This window comes from Carassius auratus, linkage group LG28B, assembly GCF_003368295.1.
Source record: "Carassius auratus strain Wakin linkage group LG28B, ASM336829v1, whole genome shotgun sequence".
Lineage (NCBI taxonomy): Eukaryota > Metazoa > Chordata > Actinopteri > Cypriniformes > Cyprinidae > Carassius > Carassius auratus.
Window position 1 is genome coordinate 3,963,771 of NC_039293.1, and position 20,973 is coordinate 3,984,743.

The 20,973-nt window shown below is 36.3% G+C and overlaps 1 protein-coding gene across 1 annotated transcript; it reads right to left on the reverse strand.

The window, feature by feature from the left end:
* Positions 1–13,577: 13,577 nt before the first annotated feature.
* Positions 13,578–19,415, reverse strand: LOC113067545 (uncharacterized). The gene is made up of 17 exons (XM_026239921.1): positions 19,255–19,415; positions 18,847–19,188; positions 18,404–18,760; positions 17,931–18,038; positions 17,747–17,842; positions 17,122–17,214; positions 16,856–16,906; positions 16,408–16,521; positions 16,039–16,188; positions 15,749–15,826; positions 15,414–15,512; positions 15,159–15,242; positions 14,360–14,455; positions 14,151–14,246; positions 13,944–13,978; positions 13,806–13,847; positions 13,578–13,610 (listed from the first exon to the last, which is right to left on the reverse strand). The coding sequence occupies exons 1-17, from the start codon at positions 19,310–19,312 to the stop codon at positions 13,578–13,580; spliced, it is 1,932 nt and encodes a 643-aa protein (XP_026095706.1). The 5' UTR covers positions 19,313–19,415.
* Between the last annotated feature and the right edge of the window lie 1,558 nt (positions 19,416–20,973).

The following is a 20,973-nucleotide window of genomic DNA, read 5'->3' on the forward strand; positions in this document are numbered from 1 at the left end:
GATATTGGTAGGGACACGCCCTGGTGCCCCCCCCCACCCCATTTAACGCCCCTGAGAGAGAGATGTATATAGTAGATCTAATTAACCATTAATTTAGTCTTGTTTCATGTAATAACTAGAAAAGAGAGGGAAAAAAAAATAAATGTACATACCGTTAATCAGAATGACAGATACAAATATGAATATAAGCAGGTTGTCCATTTTCAGTTATTAAAAGTTATTATCAGCTCTGTGGCTCATCAAACCTGAAGTTTTATAAGAGAGCAGTGTGGTGGATCCAGATCTACTGAAAGCAGTTTCAGTGGAACTGCAGTTGATAAATAGGCTATAAACCAGTCTCTGAGAAACTGATATTTGAAATGAACCCAAACAAACACACCCCTTCCTTCACTGCTCCGTCCCCAACATGGAAAAAACAGACATGCAAGAGTGGATGTATTCAGCTAAAGCAAAGTAAAAAAAAAAAAAATGCTTCACAAAAAAAAGCAAAAGGTGTAAATGAACACGGGGAGAAAATAATAATAAAAGTTTGTTTTTAGTCACGTGAAGCAGCATACCAGTCAAATGTATCAATTTATGATAACTAAAATGTATGATTAAAAACAATACCCACATTCAGTAAATGAAGTCTTAATTTTTGGTCCGTTCTTTACACAAATCTATACATATTTTTGACATGGCACATGCATCTTTCATATACAAAATCTTACACGTTTAGACCATTATTAGATTATGGTAGAATTTTATTTTCCAGAGTCGTTACACTCTAAAAGAAAATGATTCTTCAGCGTTTCTTTGGGGTGGTTAACGTGCAATATAGCACCAATAAACACATAACCCAGGCACACGATTTTTTTTTTTTTTTTTTACATTTCATCTTTGTTCTGAAATGACATGTCATTCAAAAAAAAAACACACCCAACCCCACACACGAACACACAACACGCCTTTACTCCTTATGGATGCATAAAAAATGCAGTAGCCTACAATAACAACGTGATTTGCAGCGGTGAAACTTTTCGTAATGTTATTAAATCACTATTTTTTCTTTATTGAGTGTTTCCTTGTGCTAATAGGCCTGCCCTCTACTAAAGATTTTTTCTAAATCAACACACGTTATATTAAATTGATTAATATAATGTAATAATGGGCTAGGCATTCTGCGCTCAAGCATAGCAATTGCCTTAAACACGATTATGAACATGTCAGGGAAAAAGACGACATTTGAATTCTGTATTCATATAGCTAGCAGAGTTGGGTATAACGCGTTACAAAGTAACGCGTTACTGTATTCTAATTACTTTTCGTGATAACGCAGTAATGTAACTCATTACATTTAAAATAAATGTAATTTGATTACAGTTACTGATGTCAATAAAATTACGTTACTTGCGTTACAAATGTATTGGTAAGAAAAAATATTAAAGTTAATAAATTAAAATGCATTTCTAATCACGTTTTGGGGCGGCTGCGTCAGTTATCGAGCATGCGCTTTAATGAATTACTGGAGAACTCGTGCTGTTAAAATGGACGGAGATTTTTGTTCAAGATCGGGAGGGAGTAACTTCTGGACAGGTGAAGAGAGATGTAGCAGCGTGTGTGGTGGAGGAAATGCTGCGCTTGTCGACTGTGGAATCGCAGTCATTTAGAGACTTGCTTACGATGATAGTGACGGACAGCTCTGTACCCTTGCAGGACCGAAAGACATTTGCAAGGTATCTAGATAAATGCTATGCGGATGGAGGGCTGTCACTTTTGTGTAAAAAGCATTTTCGATTTTTAAGACATAAGTGTTCATTGAATTGATTGTAAAATCGATTTTCCATGTCAAAAAAAAAGACGTTTCCTTTTTTTCAACGCCACATATCGGACGAACAAGAGCCCTTGGAAACGCACAAGTCAGCAATATTTCTTATTTATTGGCATTAGAGCTTTAATCGGGCCTTAAAAGTTAGGCCCGACAGGGCCCGAGCTCGACAGGTCTCGGCCCGAGCCCGAGAAGTATTACATTTTGATTGACAGCTTTTTAAAAGCCCGAACCCGTTTGCAGCGCAGCCCGACATTCAGATGTGCGCATACACACACAGCTCTTTTGCCTTTTGTCAACAAAAGTCATTTATACATGTTTTAATATAATTTATTCATAACTAACGTAGACTAGGCCACTTGGAAGTTGGAATAAAGAAATAAAATAAGTCCTCTGTAACATCGTAACATCTCAGCACTCTAAATAGACATAGACTCATTTAGCCTATAAATAAAAAAACGCACCAATAAAAACGAGTCTTTTTTAACAGATTAAATTAAGATAAATTTTAAATTAAGATGGGTATTTGGCAATAACGAAATTAAGATAAAGGCTCCGCCGGGTTTGCTTCTCCACATATCAGCTGACATTTAATAATAGAATAATGCCAACATTAGCGTAAATACTCGGTCCACATTATGCATTTAAGCCTTAATGAATATATAGTTATCATTTGAAAAACCTTTACACACAGAGATATGGCTAGGTCAACATGTTTTTGTGGAGGAAAATGATTGAATCCACTGTAGATGTCTTCAATGTGTTCCATGCGCTCACTGATGGTGCGTCATTATTCACTCATTATTCTCATTATAAACATGGTCAAAACTTTTCCACACCTCAGAACTTTGCTTTAGTTGCTGGTGCAACCAAAACGTAATCGCCAGAGGCAAGCCTCTGTTACACCTAGTCAGCATCCATTTCACATCTTTCTCGCGCTAATCGAAACACATCACATGAACGTTCATTTACCTCACAAACTGGAGCGCAAGCCCGAGCCCGCGTAACATGATATAAAGTAAGCCCCAACACAAGTTTTTTACATCTATATTTTTTTAATTGTTTAATTATTTTAAAATTAATAGTTTGGTCAAAATCGATTCCCTATTTTCATTTTCGAAACTTTTTTTGGTTGGTCCGATCGATTGTGCAATCGATTTTCGAACGAAAAGTGACAGCCCTATGCGGGTATGGAGTATGAACTTAAAAAAACATTCGATCGTTTGGAATGTCTCCACAACCGCAGACATCTGGACTTGTAATAATAGAAGCTTCCTTGGAATGACACCCATGTAGTTAAGACATACTGTAGATACATTTAAAAAGACTACAGTTTTCATTGTTAGGCAAGTTTATGTTAAGAATGTTAAGTTATAGAAATGCATTGCATTTTTAATTCAAGTTGCTGTTTTCATATTTCTGTAATATTTTTCAGTCAATATTAAATTACGGAAAGAACTGAGTTTCACTTTGTTTGTAGTTTTTTTCCTTGTATGTTTAATAGGTTTTCAAAGTAACTTGAAAGTAAAGTAATTAGTAATCTAATTACTTTTTACATGCAGTAATCAGTAATGTAATCAAATTACAATTTTAGAGCAGTAATTAGTAATTTGTAGTGGATTACTTTTTTTGAGTAACTTACCCAACACTGATAGCTAGTGCTTTCTGACTCGGCATCTCCACACGCACGTGACTTTAATAGAAATGCACCTTTTCATACGGGCTACAAAATGAAATTATAGCTATGCAAGTTATATTTACGCGAATAATTGCAGGTCTCCGGACCGACTAGATTTTGTGTGCCCTCGCACTAGGGACAGTCTCATTTTTCAACTGAGCTGCCATTTCTGTTGCTCCTCCCTTCACTCGATACCTCAGAAAGAAAGAGAGAGCAAACTCAAGAATGAAGGATTCTGATGAGCTTATATCTCTCAGGATATTAATTGGTGGGTTTGGCAAAGACACACAACCCTCCGTAATGAACGGTAGACAAAGTTTTTCATGGCTATCAACTCCCATACCTCACTTCCAGCCTTGGGAAATCGTGGCCTAGTGGTTAGAGAGTTGGACTCCCAATTGAAAGGTTGTGAGTTCGAGTCCCGCAGCATAAATGGCTGCCCACTGTTCACAGTGTGTGTGTTCACTGCTCTGTGTGTGTACACTTCGGATGGGTTAAATGCAGAGCACAAATTCTGAGTATGGGTCACCATACTTGGCTGAATGTCACTTTCACTTTATGGAAGTATCAAGATCAGTGAAAGTTTAACGTCGGTCACGAACACAATTAACAATTAACATTGTGATTTATTTTCCAGACTTCCGTTTTGCAGCTAGAACTGGGCAATTATTTTTCCAATGTCCTTGATTAAAACAATAGTTACACAATAGACATATCTCATCCAAACATTGTTCTCCAATTTTGAAGGTTAAGTTTCTTGGCTCCAACTCTGTTTTCATTCAAATTACCACTCGGTTGACTTCCTCGATCTTCTCTGTACACCTGCTAGCATCAATACATAATCATTTGGCAAAACTGCAGTTTCCGATGCATATTTTGGCTTCGTTAATGCATGTAGAAATGTACTCGGGCACAATATTTTAAAGTGTTCTAAAATTATTAGATCACGCAACTTTCAAAATCATCCAGAGCGTATGCAACTCCAACGATCAAAATACCTCAGAGTGTGTTTGCGTTCACCTTTTCTCCAGCTTTGAAATAGCTGGCGATAGAACCAGTTCATAGACCTTCAGAATAGCAACTTTTACCTTGTAATTTTCTCTCTTCCATCTTGAAGCGCTGCATATGCCTCCTGTGTCATGTCTGCAATCACCGTTTCTAGCATGACAACTCGGATAGACATTAGACAACAGATAATTTCTTTCTGCAGACAAACTCTCAGATAAAGAAAAAAATAAAAAAAATCGGGGGCCCGCTCATTAAATTTTGGAAGCGGTCTCAAATTACTGGCCAAATCAAACCATCCCGATCAACTTTTAACATCTTTCCCCAAACTTTGACAACACTTTCCCCCTTCCGCTCCACATGCAGCTCATGATCTCGTGCGGATTTGTCAGCCTCTAACTTTTGTTAAACTCAATCTCGCGTTGTCGGAACAGAATCTCTTTTTTTATGCTTTCAATCTCTCCAGTTCATAACGTTTAGTTTTATCTGTGTGATTACTTCCCCATAGATTATTATGTGCATTAAAATCTCCGCACCACATTTCTCTTCTGTTTACACTTGGCATAATGTCTTGAGATATTTGCATTGATAACTTCTTGCATGGGTTGTAAAAATTTACTAGTTTTATATTTCCTCTGGGACTACATATATCTATCACTACACATTGACGCAAGTGTAAAAGCGCGAAGCGCAAGTAACTTTGTGGGCGGGTCTCGGCGCTGTTGCAGGTGCGCAAGTTCCATTATGGATTGCTATTATTATGGCGTATTTACTAGGCGCACGCCAGGAGCGGTTCACAGCCGAGGAGACTGATGTTCTTGTAAGAGCAGTGAAAGACAGAGAAGTTGTGTTGTATGGGGATGGGAGAATAATTAGCCTGAATAATTTGTAAGCTAGATTTATGCCTATTTTTTTTCACATCTTCGTGGCACACCACAATGATTTCCGTCATCTGATGTGTTAATATTTTTTTAGTGTAACAATTTATGATTTGCAAAAATAACTGTTGCATCTGTGTAGATTACATGAGCAAAGTGTATGCGCGTTGTGCACGCTATACATTATGGTCAAGCATGCGCCCTTAAAATAGCATAATGAACAATGCGCAACGCGCCACTGACTTTAGACTAGGTTTTTTCTGGTCAGTGGCGCAATTGTTTAATGGAACAGCAAAATAGCACCAGGGATTGTTTGCACCGGAACACGCCTCCTTTTTTGCGCTGAACCGCCCAGGGAGCGCAAGTTCATTCACTAGTTTAGCGACGTGCTTCTGTGGAGGGAAAAGCGCGCTTTGCGGGGGTGCAAAATAGGAATGACACATGCGTCGGTGTACAAAGTCAATTGCGCTGGGTGCAAGATAGGGCCCCTGGCCTTCCATTGTAGGATATGAAATACCATGAATATGTTAATCACCCTGAGACAATCCATTATAATTAGTAGGGTTCAGCATCTCATGTATCATTTCAGCCTTTATATCTTTTATCCCCAACAGCTCTGTTGCTGCCTGTTCTATTGTCTTAATTCTGTCACTTTTTCTTTGTTGTTGCATTGCCACATTCACAATCTTACAGATGAAAGTCACAAAGTTGATTTTATATTTGTTAATATTTTTGCAACATGTGATTATTTCTCTTTGCTTTTGATTTTCTGTATGAGATGAAATCTCAACTGAATGTCTTTCCACTGGCAGGTTTGTGTTACTTGCTACACAGGTATCTTTAGATCTAGCTAGTTCGCTTTCCTTAACCTTTTTAACTGCGTCAGCATATGAAACTTGATTTATTATCTTGTACTTCTGCACCTCTCTAGCTTGTTTTTGAACAGGACATCCTCCGAAAGCAGCACTATGTTCTCATCTACAGTTACAGCATCTGGTTTTTGCTTCTTTATCACATTTGCCGTATTCATGTTCCCCCCCACATCTAGCACATCTTATTTTTCCTTTACATTGTCCAGCAGTGTGTCCCATTCTTTGGCATTTAAAGCATCTCATAGGGGCTGGGATATACTCCCTAACATCATAACTCAAGTATCCCATTCTTATTTTCTTGGGCATAACACTTTCAAAGTCAAGGAGAACTGACAGGCTATCCTTTTTCACCCCATTTCTTATCATTTGCAATCTCGTAGCTTTCATCACTTTACCTCCTTTTACTTCCTGTATTATCTCATCCATTGTCATCGCTACAGGTACATCATAAATAACACCTTTAAGCTTAGCTGTATTTCCTGGTATATGAACACTGATTCTCTCTCCATTCAGTGTTTCTGCACGGAGGAACTTATCTCTTTGTGGCTTATCTTTAGTAAAAATCAGTAGTCTCCTGTTACTTAAGTATTTGGCAAACTTTATTTTTCCCATTTCTTTTTCAATAGCCTTTGTCAACTTTAACGGATGAAAATGAACCCCTGCTCCTTTGAATGTTACCTTTACTTTCCATTCCATTTCTTCATCCTCCCTTCTCACGCTCGACTTTGCAGCCTTTGTTTTTTTGCTGATGTCACTCACCTCCTGCCCTACACTTGAACTTCCAGAGCTATTACTCCTTTCTTTCCTTTTCCTTGACACATCCTGGCAAGGCATACCCTCACTGTCTCCATCCGTACTTTCACCCATGAAAGTTGCACCTACGGTACAGTTGTTGCTAATCCGTCTCCCGAAACACTGTTTTGAAATCAACTCTCCTCCCCATGCTGCCAAGCATAAAATGTGTCTGCCGACTCCCCCACGAAATCCAAAGAGCCGGAATATTTATCCTTTCCACAGAGTCTAGCACAGGTGTTTCCAATCTGGATTACGGGGACTGATACCTTCAAGGACAAAAGGAGACTCTAAACTGCCCAACACCACACAGTTAAAGACCTGACCATGCCTGACCGTCACACACTTCTGAAACATTCAATTATTTTTATTTTATCATCTTCTGAGAAATCATAGCCTTGTCCTTCCTGTTGCATGATTATCCTGCTGTCTGTATATGATAAATGAGGTGAGTCCGAGTTTGTGCATGTGTGTATACATATAAAGTGTACACACACACACAATAGAATACAATACAATACAAGGGAAGTCATGACCTAGTGGTTAGAGAGTTTGACTCCTAACCCTAGGGTTGTGGGTTTGAATCTCGGGCCGGCAATACCATGACTTAGATGCCCTTTAGGCACAAGGCACTGTTCCCCGGGTGCTGCAGCATAAATGGCTGCCTGCTGTGTGCGTGCGTGCGTGCCCCTTTTTGGATGGGTCACCATACTTGGCTGAATGTCATGTCATTTACACTGTGTGTGTTATTGTAATAGACAATGTGTATTTAATTGGTCCACAACCATTAATCAATGCAAGGCTGTGCTAAAATAATAAATGTAAATATTGTTTTATTCCCTTTTTTTTCAATAAACAGCCTACACAGAATCTCTGAACAGCTGTGGTAATAACAGGAAACCCATTTGATGAGAGCAGCACTGCAGACTTTCCTGATGGTGAAGAGCTACTTGCTGACAAATTCCGGACATGAGTTCACCTTACTATGAGTGCCAATGTTCTGTTCAGCATTATACAGAAAAAGATTCAAAAGTGCAATAAAAGTGCAATCTTACTGCTGTATCTGCTGGGCATTTAGGAGATCATGGACCATTTTCACAAGACTGATGATGCTTCAGCAGCCATCAGAGTCATTTATCCTAAACATTTTGTGTGTGTGTGTCTATCTATCTATCTATCTATCTATCTATCTATCTATCTATCTATCTATCTATCTATCTATCTATCTATCTATCTATCTATCTATCTATCTATCTTATGCGTTGTTGGGGACGTTTTCGTCCACTAGGGGGTAAAGTTGAGTCTTATTTTGGCCACAACTTTCTCTGTGTTTGAGCTAATGGAATGATTTTTGGTGACAAATCTTATTTTGACCCATATTTTGGGAAAATGCTAGTTGAAATTTTTCAGAAACTCAACGGTACACTGTGGGCAAATTCACTACCCTTTATAATCGTGGATGAAAACATCCAATAAATTAAACTGCTGTAAAAATGTATCGGATAAATATATATATATATATATATATATATATATATATATATTTTTTTTTTTGCATAAATCTATTAATCAACCTCAGTCCTGATCAAAACTACCAAATGTAAAAAAAAAAAAAAATCCAAGATTTTAACTCTTTAATTACCAAGTTCATAAGCGATGTCACTGATTTGGGGGAAAAAAACACACAAAATTACATTTTCGATATAAAAAGTGATTGTGGTTTTTTACCTTTTATCACGGTCTTGGGCATGTCAAAGATTAGTAGCAAGATTGGCTTTGATGCATTGTTAGTTTTTGTGCAGCATTAGATTTAAAAATGTTTCTCCCTCATTTGTTGTTGGGCTGTTTTTGCACCATTGACTTCCATTATAACGTCATTTTTTGATTGCAAAGCCATGACACAATATAATCATGCATTCTTGATTGTTTGTTGTTTTCCCAATATAATACATAATATAATAAGTAATGACACTAATTTGTGGAGGTTCAGCACATTGTGATTTACGCAAACACTGCAATAGGGGCTCTAAAGAACAAGTATCCTTAGATTTCAAAGGTAGGTAAATTTGTGTATCAAATGCAGCCGTGAGGTCTAGTAGAATTAAAATCGCACAGTCCCCTGAGTCAGTAGCAAGTAACAAGTCATTAAAAACCTTCAACAGTGCAGTTTCTGTACTATTAAAAAACAGATTGAAACACTTTGTGTATGCCATGTTGATCTAGAAATGAATTCAATTTGTTCAAATACAACCTTCTCCAGGAGTTTGGAAAGAAACTGAAGTTTTGAAATAGGTCTAAAATGAGCAAGAACCGAGGAATCCAAATTAGATTTCTTAATTACTGCATGTTTAAAAGACTGCAGTACAACTCCCGAGGCCAGGCTACTATTAATAATTGCAAGAATTTTTGGACCAACAGTTTCAAAGGACTCTTTTAAAAGACAGGGAGGAACAGTATTCATGCATACATGAGGTTGATTTCATTTAAACAATGACACCGGCACAAACTGATTAAAAACAGCAGATTTCTGCATTCCTTTTCATTGTTATGCAGACAATACCCAAATTTACCTATGTACCTTTGAAACGTAAGGATACTTGTTCTTAAGAGCCCCTATTGCAGTGTCAGATTAACAAACACTTATTAAAGAAAAGACTAAAGGTGGAATGAAGAGGAACAGACTCAGAGACTCTGGTTCATCTGTATAAAGATAGTGATAGTCAACCAAAGGCCCAGCAGCAGGATTATCATGGTAGAGCTCATATCTTTACTGATCAAATTCAACATGGAAATTTCTCCCTCCGTCTGACAGCTGAAGTTGAATACACATGTACTGTTTACAGTGATCAGGACTGTCTCTTGCTATGCTCTTTGTTTTCTGAGGCCTCTTATGTTGCTCTGGGTGGCTAGGCTAAATATTGTTTTGACAGTGGCATTATAAAATGCTTGATATGACTCATAGCATATGAAGGCTACAGTAGCCTAGCTAAACTACCAACCTCCCTGCAAAACTCTCATGGCAGCCAAGGAGATCATGATTGCACTGATAAGTCTGCCATGCAAATACACAACAAAGGTTTTTATTTTATTAATTTTTTTATTAATGATCTTCAGTCTTCACGGACCTTCGCAGGGTTTAGCAGATGGTTACACGAGCTCCACCAATCAGATGCATCACTGTGGGATTGTGGGATTGTTCAGGATTGTGGGTAATGAAGTACTTAGCCAAGACATCACGAATAAAAGGCATTTATATCAAAACAAGGTTAGTGCCCCATGATCCTTTTGCGTTTATATGAGCATATACTATTGCTTAGTACAGCCGTAGCTGGTTTTAAGTCTACCATGTATGGTTACGTTTTTATGGCTTATACCTCAAATGTCAATGCAGAAATTGCATTGAATTTTTACTTCCGGCACCAGCTGTGGGCAGGACTTTGATGCTCTATAGCTGGACGCTTTTGTCCATATTAGGAATTTCCTGGTATGAATTTTCCTGGTATAAAATCTTGCTTTATTCTGGGTCAGAGTAAAATATCAGATCATTCACAGACTATACTGTCTCTTTGAATTTAATTCCATATTTATTCACACCTGCTTTTGAAAACCTCAATGTAAACACACTTGCGATTTGAGCGGGGAGTGGATTCCAACTTTATAAACACCTCTGATTCAAGAAGTCAACAGTGGTTTGCTACATTGCTAAACGCTGTGAAAACAAAGCACAAACTATAATGCCCTGGAAAGTTTGTCCTATCTGCAATAAAATGCCATTGATAAAGCTTTATGTGGGAGTGCTTTTGATTTCATTTCCTACAGAACAATTCTGTATAAATAAGTGGATTCAACATCAAAATTAAATGTGTAATGTTAAAATGTATGTTTTTAATGTAACCTTCTCGCACATTGATTTAATTGCACTGTTGAAGATGTAATTAGCAGCTAATAATATATGACTCTTTAGGGTAACTTATTGTATAGCATTGTATAGTATAGTATAGGATATTATAGTATGTAATATAGCATGCGAGACTGACATATCGGTGTGACAGTAGCTCCCATGAAACCATGATTTTCCTGTACTGTTTACTTAAGAAAACTTAAACAGATGCCTCTCAAATTTGCTGGTATTTATATTGCATAGATCTAAAATGAACCATTAATTTAGTTTTGTTTCATGCATTAACTAGAAGAGAGAAAATCAATGTACATACCATTAATCAGAATGACAGATACACATGTGAATATAAGCAGGTTGTTCATTTTCAGTTATTAAAAATTATAACCAGCTCTGTGGCTGATCGAGCCTGAAGTTTTATAAGAGAGCAGTGTGGTGGATCCAGATCTACTGAAAGCGGTTTCAGAGGAACTGTAGTTAATACAGATAAACCAGTTTCTGAGAAACTGCTGATATTTGACATCAACCCAAACAAACACACCCCTTCCTTCACTGCTCCGTCCCCAACATGGAAAAAACACAACATGCCAAGTGAAAAAGGCTTCCCAAAAAATAAAGCAAAGGTGTAAATGAACAACACAGAAAAACTAAAAAGTAAATAGTACGCAAGAGTAAAATAAGAGTTTGTTTTTAGTCACGTGCAGCACCAGTAAATGTAAATCAATTAATGATAAATAAAGGTATCCATAAAAACAATACATTCAGTACATGAAGTCTTAATTTTTGGTCCGTTCTTTACACAAAACTATTACATATTGTGGACTTGGCACATGGATCTTTCATATACAAAATCTTATGTTTAGACCATCATTAAAGATTATAGAAGAATTTGAGAAAAATGTCATTTCAAAGCATATTAGCTCATCTATGGTAGTCATATATGACACCTCTAATGGTTCTGTGTATCACATTTGACAAACGTGCTGTTATGCTTATCTTTAAGAATATGTGCCATATAGTACCAAAAGAGGTTCTCCTATGATAAAAAGCCAAAGATCCACTGTTGAGCATCTTTTTTGTTGAAGCAATAAAGTACTATATGGCACCTCTTATGGTTCTACATAGCACCATTTTTAGAGTGAATGGCTGATCTGCATGTGCTTGTAGCCTTTACATTTTAAATGATTCTGGGCTGGAAAATTATAACGCAAGAATTACTGACATTTTCCAATCAAGACATTTCATCTGTAATAATTGAACCAATATTCAACTACAAGAGAAGTTTATTCCTGTTTAATCTTTGCTATAAAGGAATGTTCTGGACTCCTGTTGATGGTTTTCTGGCTTTTCTGGAGGTTAAAATCATCTGGCATGTTAAGCACAAGACTGCATTATCTTTAATGACACATTGGTTTTCAGTGGTGTGTGCCAACAATATTTAAAAAGGAAGTAATTTCTGTGCAGTGTAGCAGTATGTAGGGAGAGTGGGGCACAGAAGTAACACTTTTTGACATTCTCAAATTGTGTAAATCCACTGTAATTTCACACTTGTATAATACACAGGTCACGGTTTCATAATTACAGTGCATATGTTTTTCTTTATTTACTCCCCAAAATGGGAAGGGAAAATGTGACAAAATGCCCTGTAGATGGGGGCATGTTGTCACATGACAGCTTGAAATGTTATCTGATCGCATGGGAAAAAAAAATACAAGACAAACTCAAATATTTGTCAATAAAATTAATTTATTTAAAATAAAATGTGTTTTTTTAAAGAATTAAATATAATCTTATGTTGGAGTTTGACAATGAACATATTGCAACCACACAACCAACCCAAAAAAAGTAAACTGAAACACAAATACAACAAGAGCAACAAAAGGGCTCCATAGAGCTGAAACACACAGATCTCAAAATGAATATTTGGAAATGTAAACTGATATTTTCTACTGACACACTTCAGCAAAAGATATAAATAACTGGCTGAACAACAATCTTTTAAATGAAAATACTAACGTGCCAAAGACTTTTGCACAGTAGTGTATGTATAAAGTAAATATGATTTAATTATACTTATTTAAATATACTTAAAGTATCCGTTCATATGTGTTAAAGGCTAGATTTTCGTTGAGCGGTGATCGCAGCGAAAGCGACTGCTCCCTCGTGACCTTTTGTAAACTGTATTTATCTGCACAGATACAGATATTTTACAATCTGTTCGATAAACACACCTTGTGTCCTCTGTTTGTGTTTGAGTCCACTCGCGCTGCGGTCTGCGGACTGAAGAGTGCTGAAAGCGAGGAGACAGGTCTAGGTACTGGTTTCGGTACCAAACCCCATCTACAGCTAGAATCAGCTAGTCTTAAAAACAAATCATTATTAGGCTACATGAAAGAAAAGAAAAAGTTTGATGCAACAATTAACATATTTATAGTTAGGCTACTTACAAAGCCAAGATAAAAAAATATGTAAAAAAATAAAACATATACAGTATAGCTACATTACAAATTAAGGATAAGTTTGATCTCTTACCTTAAATAACTGCGCTTCTGGGAGTTTGAACAAATGTTAATAATGTTGGATTAAGAGTGCTTTCCACTCATTGTTGATCATGTCTGTGTTTCCATTGAATCAGGAGTTTCTTCTGTCATGTCAGTCCTACAGCCTCCAGATCCTCAGTCTTCAGGAGAGTTCATATAATTAAAGCATCTGGTTTGATTCATTGGCTGGAGCTTCATCAGATACTGCTGCATTCTGGGTTCAGGAAAAGAGATATGTTTTAATCTACTTATTTAGGATGACTTTAACATGAAGCAAATAGCCTTTTATTGTAGGTTGATAATAAAATCAATAAATGCATCTATAAGATACTGACCTGTGAATCCTGGTTCTGGTTTGATTCAGTCATCACTGCTTTCTGGATAATACGGATAAATATGTTAACTACATTAAACATGAACTAAATTTCAAGTCGACTGTTCAGAAAATCTCTAATCAGTGCAATAATACTAACCTGACAACATTGCTGGCACTTTATATCAGAAATCCCTGCGTGTTAAGAGGCAGAATTAATTAAGCCATTAAATCAGTTTGGAAAACTTCATTATGAACAAGACACCACAACACATAATGACCAGCTGAAATGAATGTAAAGGACATTAAACATGCTGAAGATTTGTAATGAAAACAGAGAAATTATAATAATACCAGTTTTACTTACAGGATTGAAACAAGAGTAAAACCAGCAGAGCAAACACAAAGAGACTTTCAGAGGTGAAGACGACGACTCTCATGTCCACCACACGCTCTCCATGAACTGAAAATCAAATCTAAGTATTAGACTATAATCATTAGTATTATTTAAATTCATCTTTTTCAATAATTACATCATATGGCATGGTAGCATAATAAAATGTTGTGTTGACTCACCTGTTTTCAGGATCAGTTCAGTCATCAGTGTAACAGAGTTCAGTAAAACAACCCCAACTGATCCAAACACAAACAGCATCTTTTTAATGGTGAGATCTGTAAAATAGATTCAGCATTTTTCTGTTCAGATGTCCTATATAAAACAGATAATTAATTCACTTTAGAGTCATAACACCATTTATTACCCACTAAAACTTTCAGCCATTTGAATGAGAATCCATCTTAAACTACTCTTAATCTAATCTATATTTATTGCCAATTTTATTATCATTCTCAATTCTATAAGGATATTGTTGTGTGATTCTGGAGGATCTATTTGATTATGATTTTGTTTTAAAATGGCTAAACTGGATTTAAAAAGGTTGATTAATAAATCCTGAATTCTGCCCTTACGGAACAAACACTAATGTTACACTCATGAGGTTTTCTGTAGTTACATGTTCACAAATTCATAAAGCACACACACATTTAAATTGATGTAAATATATAAATTCATAGTTTTAAGCCATTTTAGTAAATTAGCAATATAGGCTAGTTGTGTTGTGGATTGATATTTTTGACCAATGTCAGCTATAACGCTGTGAATCAGAGTGCATTATGGGTAGAGTGAACACCACAGTGAAAATAATGTCAATTTCCCCAATCAGAGAGAGAGAGCCATCGATGATGTTTTATTTTATTAGAATTACAATGAAAATCTCTTCCAAACTGATAGCACACTGTAGCCATATTTAAAGCCAAAGACCGAAGGAAGGAAAAACTTCTCAAAGATAAATCCAGTAGATGATCAATACTGTACCCAGATCTTCAGTAATATGAATGTACATTCCGATCATCCACAGCACTTGCACAAATACAGCTGTACAGGTCCATCCTGCTCCATCTGCACAAGAATATTTGTATTATATATATTAGACTTTATTGTATAAAAAATTAAATGACTGAAATCCATGTTCAAATGTTCATTTATAAATGAAACACACATGAATTATGTGCTGAGGGAATTAGAAAAATATGTTTTAATAATTTCCTGTTATTAGTAATGGGATTGTACCTTTTTCATTTTTCAGTGCTGCGATGTAGAAATACATCATTACTGCAGTCATGATAAACATGACCATCATCCACGATATTACATTGAGCATATTTGAACCTGAAGAAGATTTGAACATTTTAATACAATAATCTGTTCAAAACAGAGATTGCTTGGATATTTAAAAATGTGAAAATGAAAGCAAAAACATACATGTAAAATGAATCATGTAACAGAAAAAAACATTTTGAACTGAACTTGAACTGACACTGGTCTTTGAATCATCCAGATTTAATGAAACTCTGTTTGCTCACTGATCACAGATCTATAGACAGATGAGTTCATCACATACTTACAGCTTTTATCTTGGCTTTTTGGTAAACAGGTGAATGTCAGAAAAAATAAGAACGGGAAAATGATGGAGATCAAAAACCCTAAAAACAGAAGAATAGCGACATCTGTGTAAGATTTACTTAAATAATTTTTTGTATTCTGTAACAGAGACATTTGTAATAATGCAATGTTTTTCTTTTCATTTAATTTATGAACAAAGATGAGACTTAAGTCTCACTAATACTGCTGTTCTCATTTGTGAATATTTTTACTCCTCATTAATGTCACAGATTTGATAAAGAGTCACTCTGACCTCCTCCAGTGGCTCTGAAAGCGATGAACAGGAGGGTGAATTGTAATGAAGGCAGAATGAAAAAGCTGAATGCAGCTATAAAGGTTAATTTATTCCATATCCATTCACATATCTCTCCACGACATGACATCTCATTGATTTCAGTAAATACTAAAAGAAAATAAACGTTTTCTTCAGTTCTGCTTCAGATGTGATTTTTTTTTGTCCGTAGAGATTGAAAAAAAAAATTATATTAACATTGAGTCATCATTATTATATGGGAATTACTGTACTCATGAAGATCGCTGACAATTTAGTTGCTTATATAAGATGAGAAAACAGATTCACAACACTTACACTGTACAAACAAATGGAAACAGAAATACTTACAGTAAATGAAGTTGATGACAAAGAGCAGAATCATGACTACAAACACAGCTATTAGTGTTATTTTTTCAGACTCTGCATAATGTCCAATATTTCCCCAAGCTCGACTCAAAAGAACTGAAACAGAATAACAGCAGTTAAATGCTTGATTCTGATTGGCTGATGACATTCTAACGTATGCAAAGCTCTTGGAGAGAACAAACAGAGGACAAAGACTTCTTGTCAGCAATACTATAAAAAATGATTAATAAAATAGTTTCACAACTAAAGAGCTACATTACATTTCTTAGTAGTGAAGTGGTTAAGTTGATATATTAGTCACGATACACTAAAGTATTTATCCAAAGCTGGTATTTTTAGGTCACTGCAGATTATTCTGAACTAATATTGTGCATTAATGACAGCATGATAATACACATGATCATAAGGAAAAATGTTTGGATTTACCAACCTGAAAAATAGACCATCATAAAAATAAACAATTCAGAGCGAAGGTAGATTCCTGTGAACAAAAAAAGATTTTTTTTTTAAACAAACAAATACATGCAATACTTCACAGAAAATCAATTATTCTTTTCCACATTGTTGCACTTCATTAAATAAAATAAAATAAAATAAAAAACTCATAAAGGTCACTAACAGAGATTATGGGGATTTCAGACATAATATGAGAAAACAGATGATATAAAAAGAAAAAAAACAATGAAAAATACAAACCTGACATCTTCTCTAAATATGATGCAACATAAATCAATGTCAGAGGCCTCAGAATATAAAGAGCACAGCAAAAAATCGTCTCATATAGAAATCCTGCAACAAAATCACTTATTAAATTATTGACTTGAGATCGCTTTTTGTTTTCCACATTTTTCTCTACACCTCATAATGACAAATCAAAAGCCTGTGTTATATATATGAATTACATAAATGAATTGAAATAAAATAAAAAATCACACTGACATAAGTATGACATTTTAAATATCAGTATCAGAAGACTTTGGAATAATTGTATTACTGTATACTGTAATAAGTCTTTATTTTAAGTTTAACTCTTGTGCAGTCCTTATTTGTGAACCACACTCATGTTCCTTTCAGTGGGGGAAATATTTATTTGATCCCTGCTGATGTTGTAAGTTTGCCCACTTTCACTTTAAGTGAATCCTAATGTCAGCTTGTTAGGTGAATAAGACACCTGTCCACACAATCTGTATCTTCCATTCCAACCTCTCCCACCAGCATGGGCAAGAACATTATTAAGATTATATTAAGAGTATTTAATATATTATTATACTTATTTCATTTTAATATTTACAAATATAACTGAGAACACTAAACTACTCACCTTCAGTAAAGCCCCAGAGGATGAAGGCCAAGAACATACAGATGTTTGGACAAAAGACCAAATAAAGCTCAAGTTTCCTGATTTTGTTGCTTGTGGCTGGAGATCACAGTTAAAATTAACAAAACACTTACTTTGATTTAAATAACAATATATATATATTCACACATATATTCAATTCACTTACAAACAGTGTTATCTGATCTGCAGTAGATCAGAGAGAGGAGCAGAAGCACAGCTCCAGAGCCAGCAGCGAAACAGAAGAACAACACGGCTATGTGCCAAGAAGAGAAACCTGTGAAACAAACATCAAGTATAACATTTGCATCTGCCCTGAATCAACTTGGTGTATTTAATCATTGATTCTTATATTGTAATCAAGGCAACTCATTCTTTAAATAACCTCCTACAATAATTTTAACAGTTATTTGCACCTTACATTGCGTGGTAGATTTCAAACCAGCAGTTTTAACAAGTATCTTGTTTACACCAAGTGGAAACGATAACAGATGCTATTTTCAAATTGTGTCAACAGAACAATATTCAAATGATCTGAAAGGTGGGTGGGGTTAATAAAAATGTAAATTGCCAACAAGGTTGTCTTTTTAAATTTGGCACAAATAGACATTGTTTTACTTTTTACTATGTTTGTGGACTCACCCAGTTGCTCCAGAACTACAGTTGCATTGGCTGAAAGTCCTCCAGCAAACACTTTACACATGTAAACTCCTTTATCCTCAGTTCTGACACTCTTCAGTCTGAGAGAGAAGTTTCCTTTGGGGATTTGTGCAGTGAATAACTTGACTCTGTCTCTGTATCTCTCATGTGATGCATCTGGAAAAGTCTGATTGTTTTGGTACAGAAGAACTAGAATATCTTCATCTTCATCTGTTTTCTTCCATGAAACCTCTTCAATGTGTTCAGGTGTGATGTGAGAGTCCACAGAGCAGTTCAGAGTGACGTCCTCACCAACATATGCAGACACAGACCGATCTGATCCGGATACTAGCAAACGCTCTGAAAGAATAAAAATTGTTTAAATTCCATCAGATAAAATACATCTGTTTAATATTTTCAACAGAATTCAGGTGGCTCTCACTCACCATGCTTTATTTGAACCACAGTTTCTCCAGAATCCTTCTGACTGTAAACTTTACAGATGTATTTTTCCTCATCTTCAGGTCTCAGATTGTCCAGACGGAGGGAGAAGTTTCCATGTTGAATCTGATCAGTAAAGAAATGAGCTCTATCACGATAATCCTGATGCTGGGACTCTGGTCGACTCTCACCATCTTGATACAGATGAACCAGAGTCTCTGAGCCTGTTCTTCTCCATTCCACCTCCAGATCCTTCATTGATAAGAGTTCATCAACATAACAGGGCAAAACCACTGAAGATCCCAGAGGAGCAACCAGAGGATCAGAGGGACCGTGCACAATCAACCCTGTCAAGAAACAGACTAAGTAATGTGTTAAAAATCACGTATAAACTTAAAAGTGATAATACTTACCATCAGCGACCATCATAATAAGAAGTGGTCTTAAAATACAGGTAAGAATGTCCATCATGTTTTAAAATCAGACAAAGCTATCATTATATCATAAATGAAAACGACAGCCTTTTCGACGAGGGTCACGGGAGGAAAGAAACAATTTCACTTTCGCTTTATTGAATTATGTGCACATCAGGAGATGATAAGAACAGGCACTGAAACGAGAGTTCAGAAAAACACGATCAAGCAAGCCGCGATTAAGATTGGTAATATAAAAATATGACATTTCTCTATTATTTTTTTGTACTTGTGCTTTAATATGAGTGTTATTTATAGGCGTTTTGATGGCTGTGTAACTGTACTTTTGGACCTTTCAAATCATAGCAGGGATAGAAAAAGAGATATGGGAAATTATTTGATTTAGAGGGCAATAAAGACCCCATTTTTTATAAGTAGAAAATAACTATAGTCAGTTCCTTTAAGAGACGTCACAGAAATGGAAGTAACAGACTTACCATCAGCTACATTCATAATAAGTAGTGATATTAAAAAACAGGTAAGAATGTCCATCATGTATTAAAATTAGACAAATCTACTTCATAAATGAAAACGAGAGTCTTTTCGTCGAGGGTCACAGGAGGAAAGAAACAATTTCACTTTAGCTTTATTGAATATTGTGCGTCAGGACCTGTTTATATATATATATATATATATATATATATATATATATATATATATATATATATATATATATATATATATATATATATATATGAAGAGTTCAGATGCAAAAGCCTCTAAATGCCATCTGAAATTTTCATCTAAAATTAGGATTTTTATCAGGCTCCTATATTTATGTGCAGTTATTTTACTTTAATAGCCTGGAAAAAGACCTGCACATTGCAATTAAAGTAAAATGACTCAACCTAAGCATAGGAGCTTGTTAAAAATCCTGAAAACATTTCAGATGGCATTTAGAGGCTTTTGCATCTGAACTCTTCATATATATATATTGCTTTTCGTCAATGGCCAATTGACGAAAAGCATGCAAATACTGACAGGTTCGCGTGCAGTATAAATTGCATGGGCACGAACATTACGTCAGAATCTCTTTTTTCATGCTAGAAGATTTGTCTTCATGCTAGAAGTCTTGTCTTGCCATCGTAGAAGTTGCATTAGAGGATTATAAACCTGTATCCTCTCATCATCCGATGGCTGTTACTTGTCAGATTTGTGTGGTTCCCATTGACCCGCAGGACCCTCCCCCCCCCCACCCAAAGCTGTCCCGAACTTCGTCGCCTTCGGAGCTGGCGAGGAAGATGACTCCATATCACTCTCTGCGTCACAGAAGGTTTGGGCATTTCAGTCGGACCGCCCCGACCGCGAGGGAGCTTGTCAGGATCCTCGGCAAGGCAGTCACGGAGCTGGACCTCACCTGGAACGCATCTGACGAGCCTGTGAAAAGTAAGCTGGACTCGTGGTCCCTCCAGTCGAGCCGCCGCCAGGCCGCATCGAGGAGAAGAACCCCATTCTTCCCAGACATACACGAGCGCGTGGTGAAGTCGTGGGCTGCACCCCAATTGGCGCACACCCACTCTGCCACGCAGGCCATGTTCGCTCTATGGGGTTCATGCTCGTCTTTAACAAGCACCCATGGCTTACCCTAGGTGACCTGAAGGACGTGGACCACAGGGCGCTTTTAAACGCTCGAGTCACTCCCTCCGGCCTCTTTGGTGA

Excerpts from the sequence above, each read along its gene's own strand:
- LOC113067545 (XM_026239921.1), bottom strand. The coding sequence starts at position 19,312 with ATGATGGACATTCTTACCTGTATTTTAAGACCACTTCTTATTATGATG. Across the intron at positions 16,907-17,121 it reads ATATTTAGAGAAGATGTCAG|GAATCTACCTTCGCTCTGAA; the intron begins GTTTGTATTTTT and ends TTTTGTTCACAG. Across the intron at positions 15,513-15,748 it reads AAAAAGCCAAGATAAAAGCT|GTTCAAATATGCTCAATGTA; the intron begins GTAAGTATGTGA and ends AATCTTCTTCAG.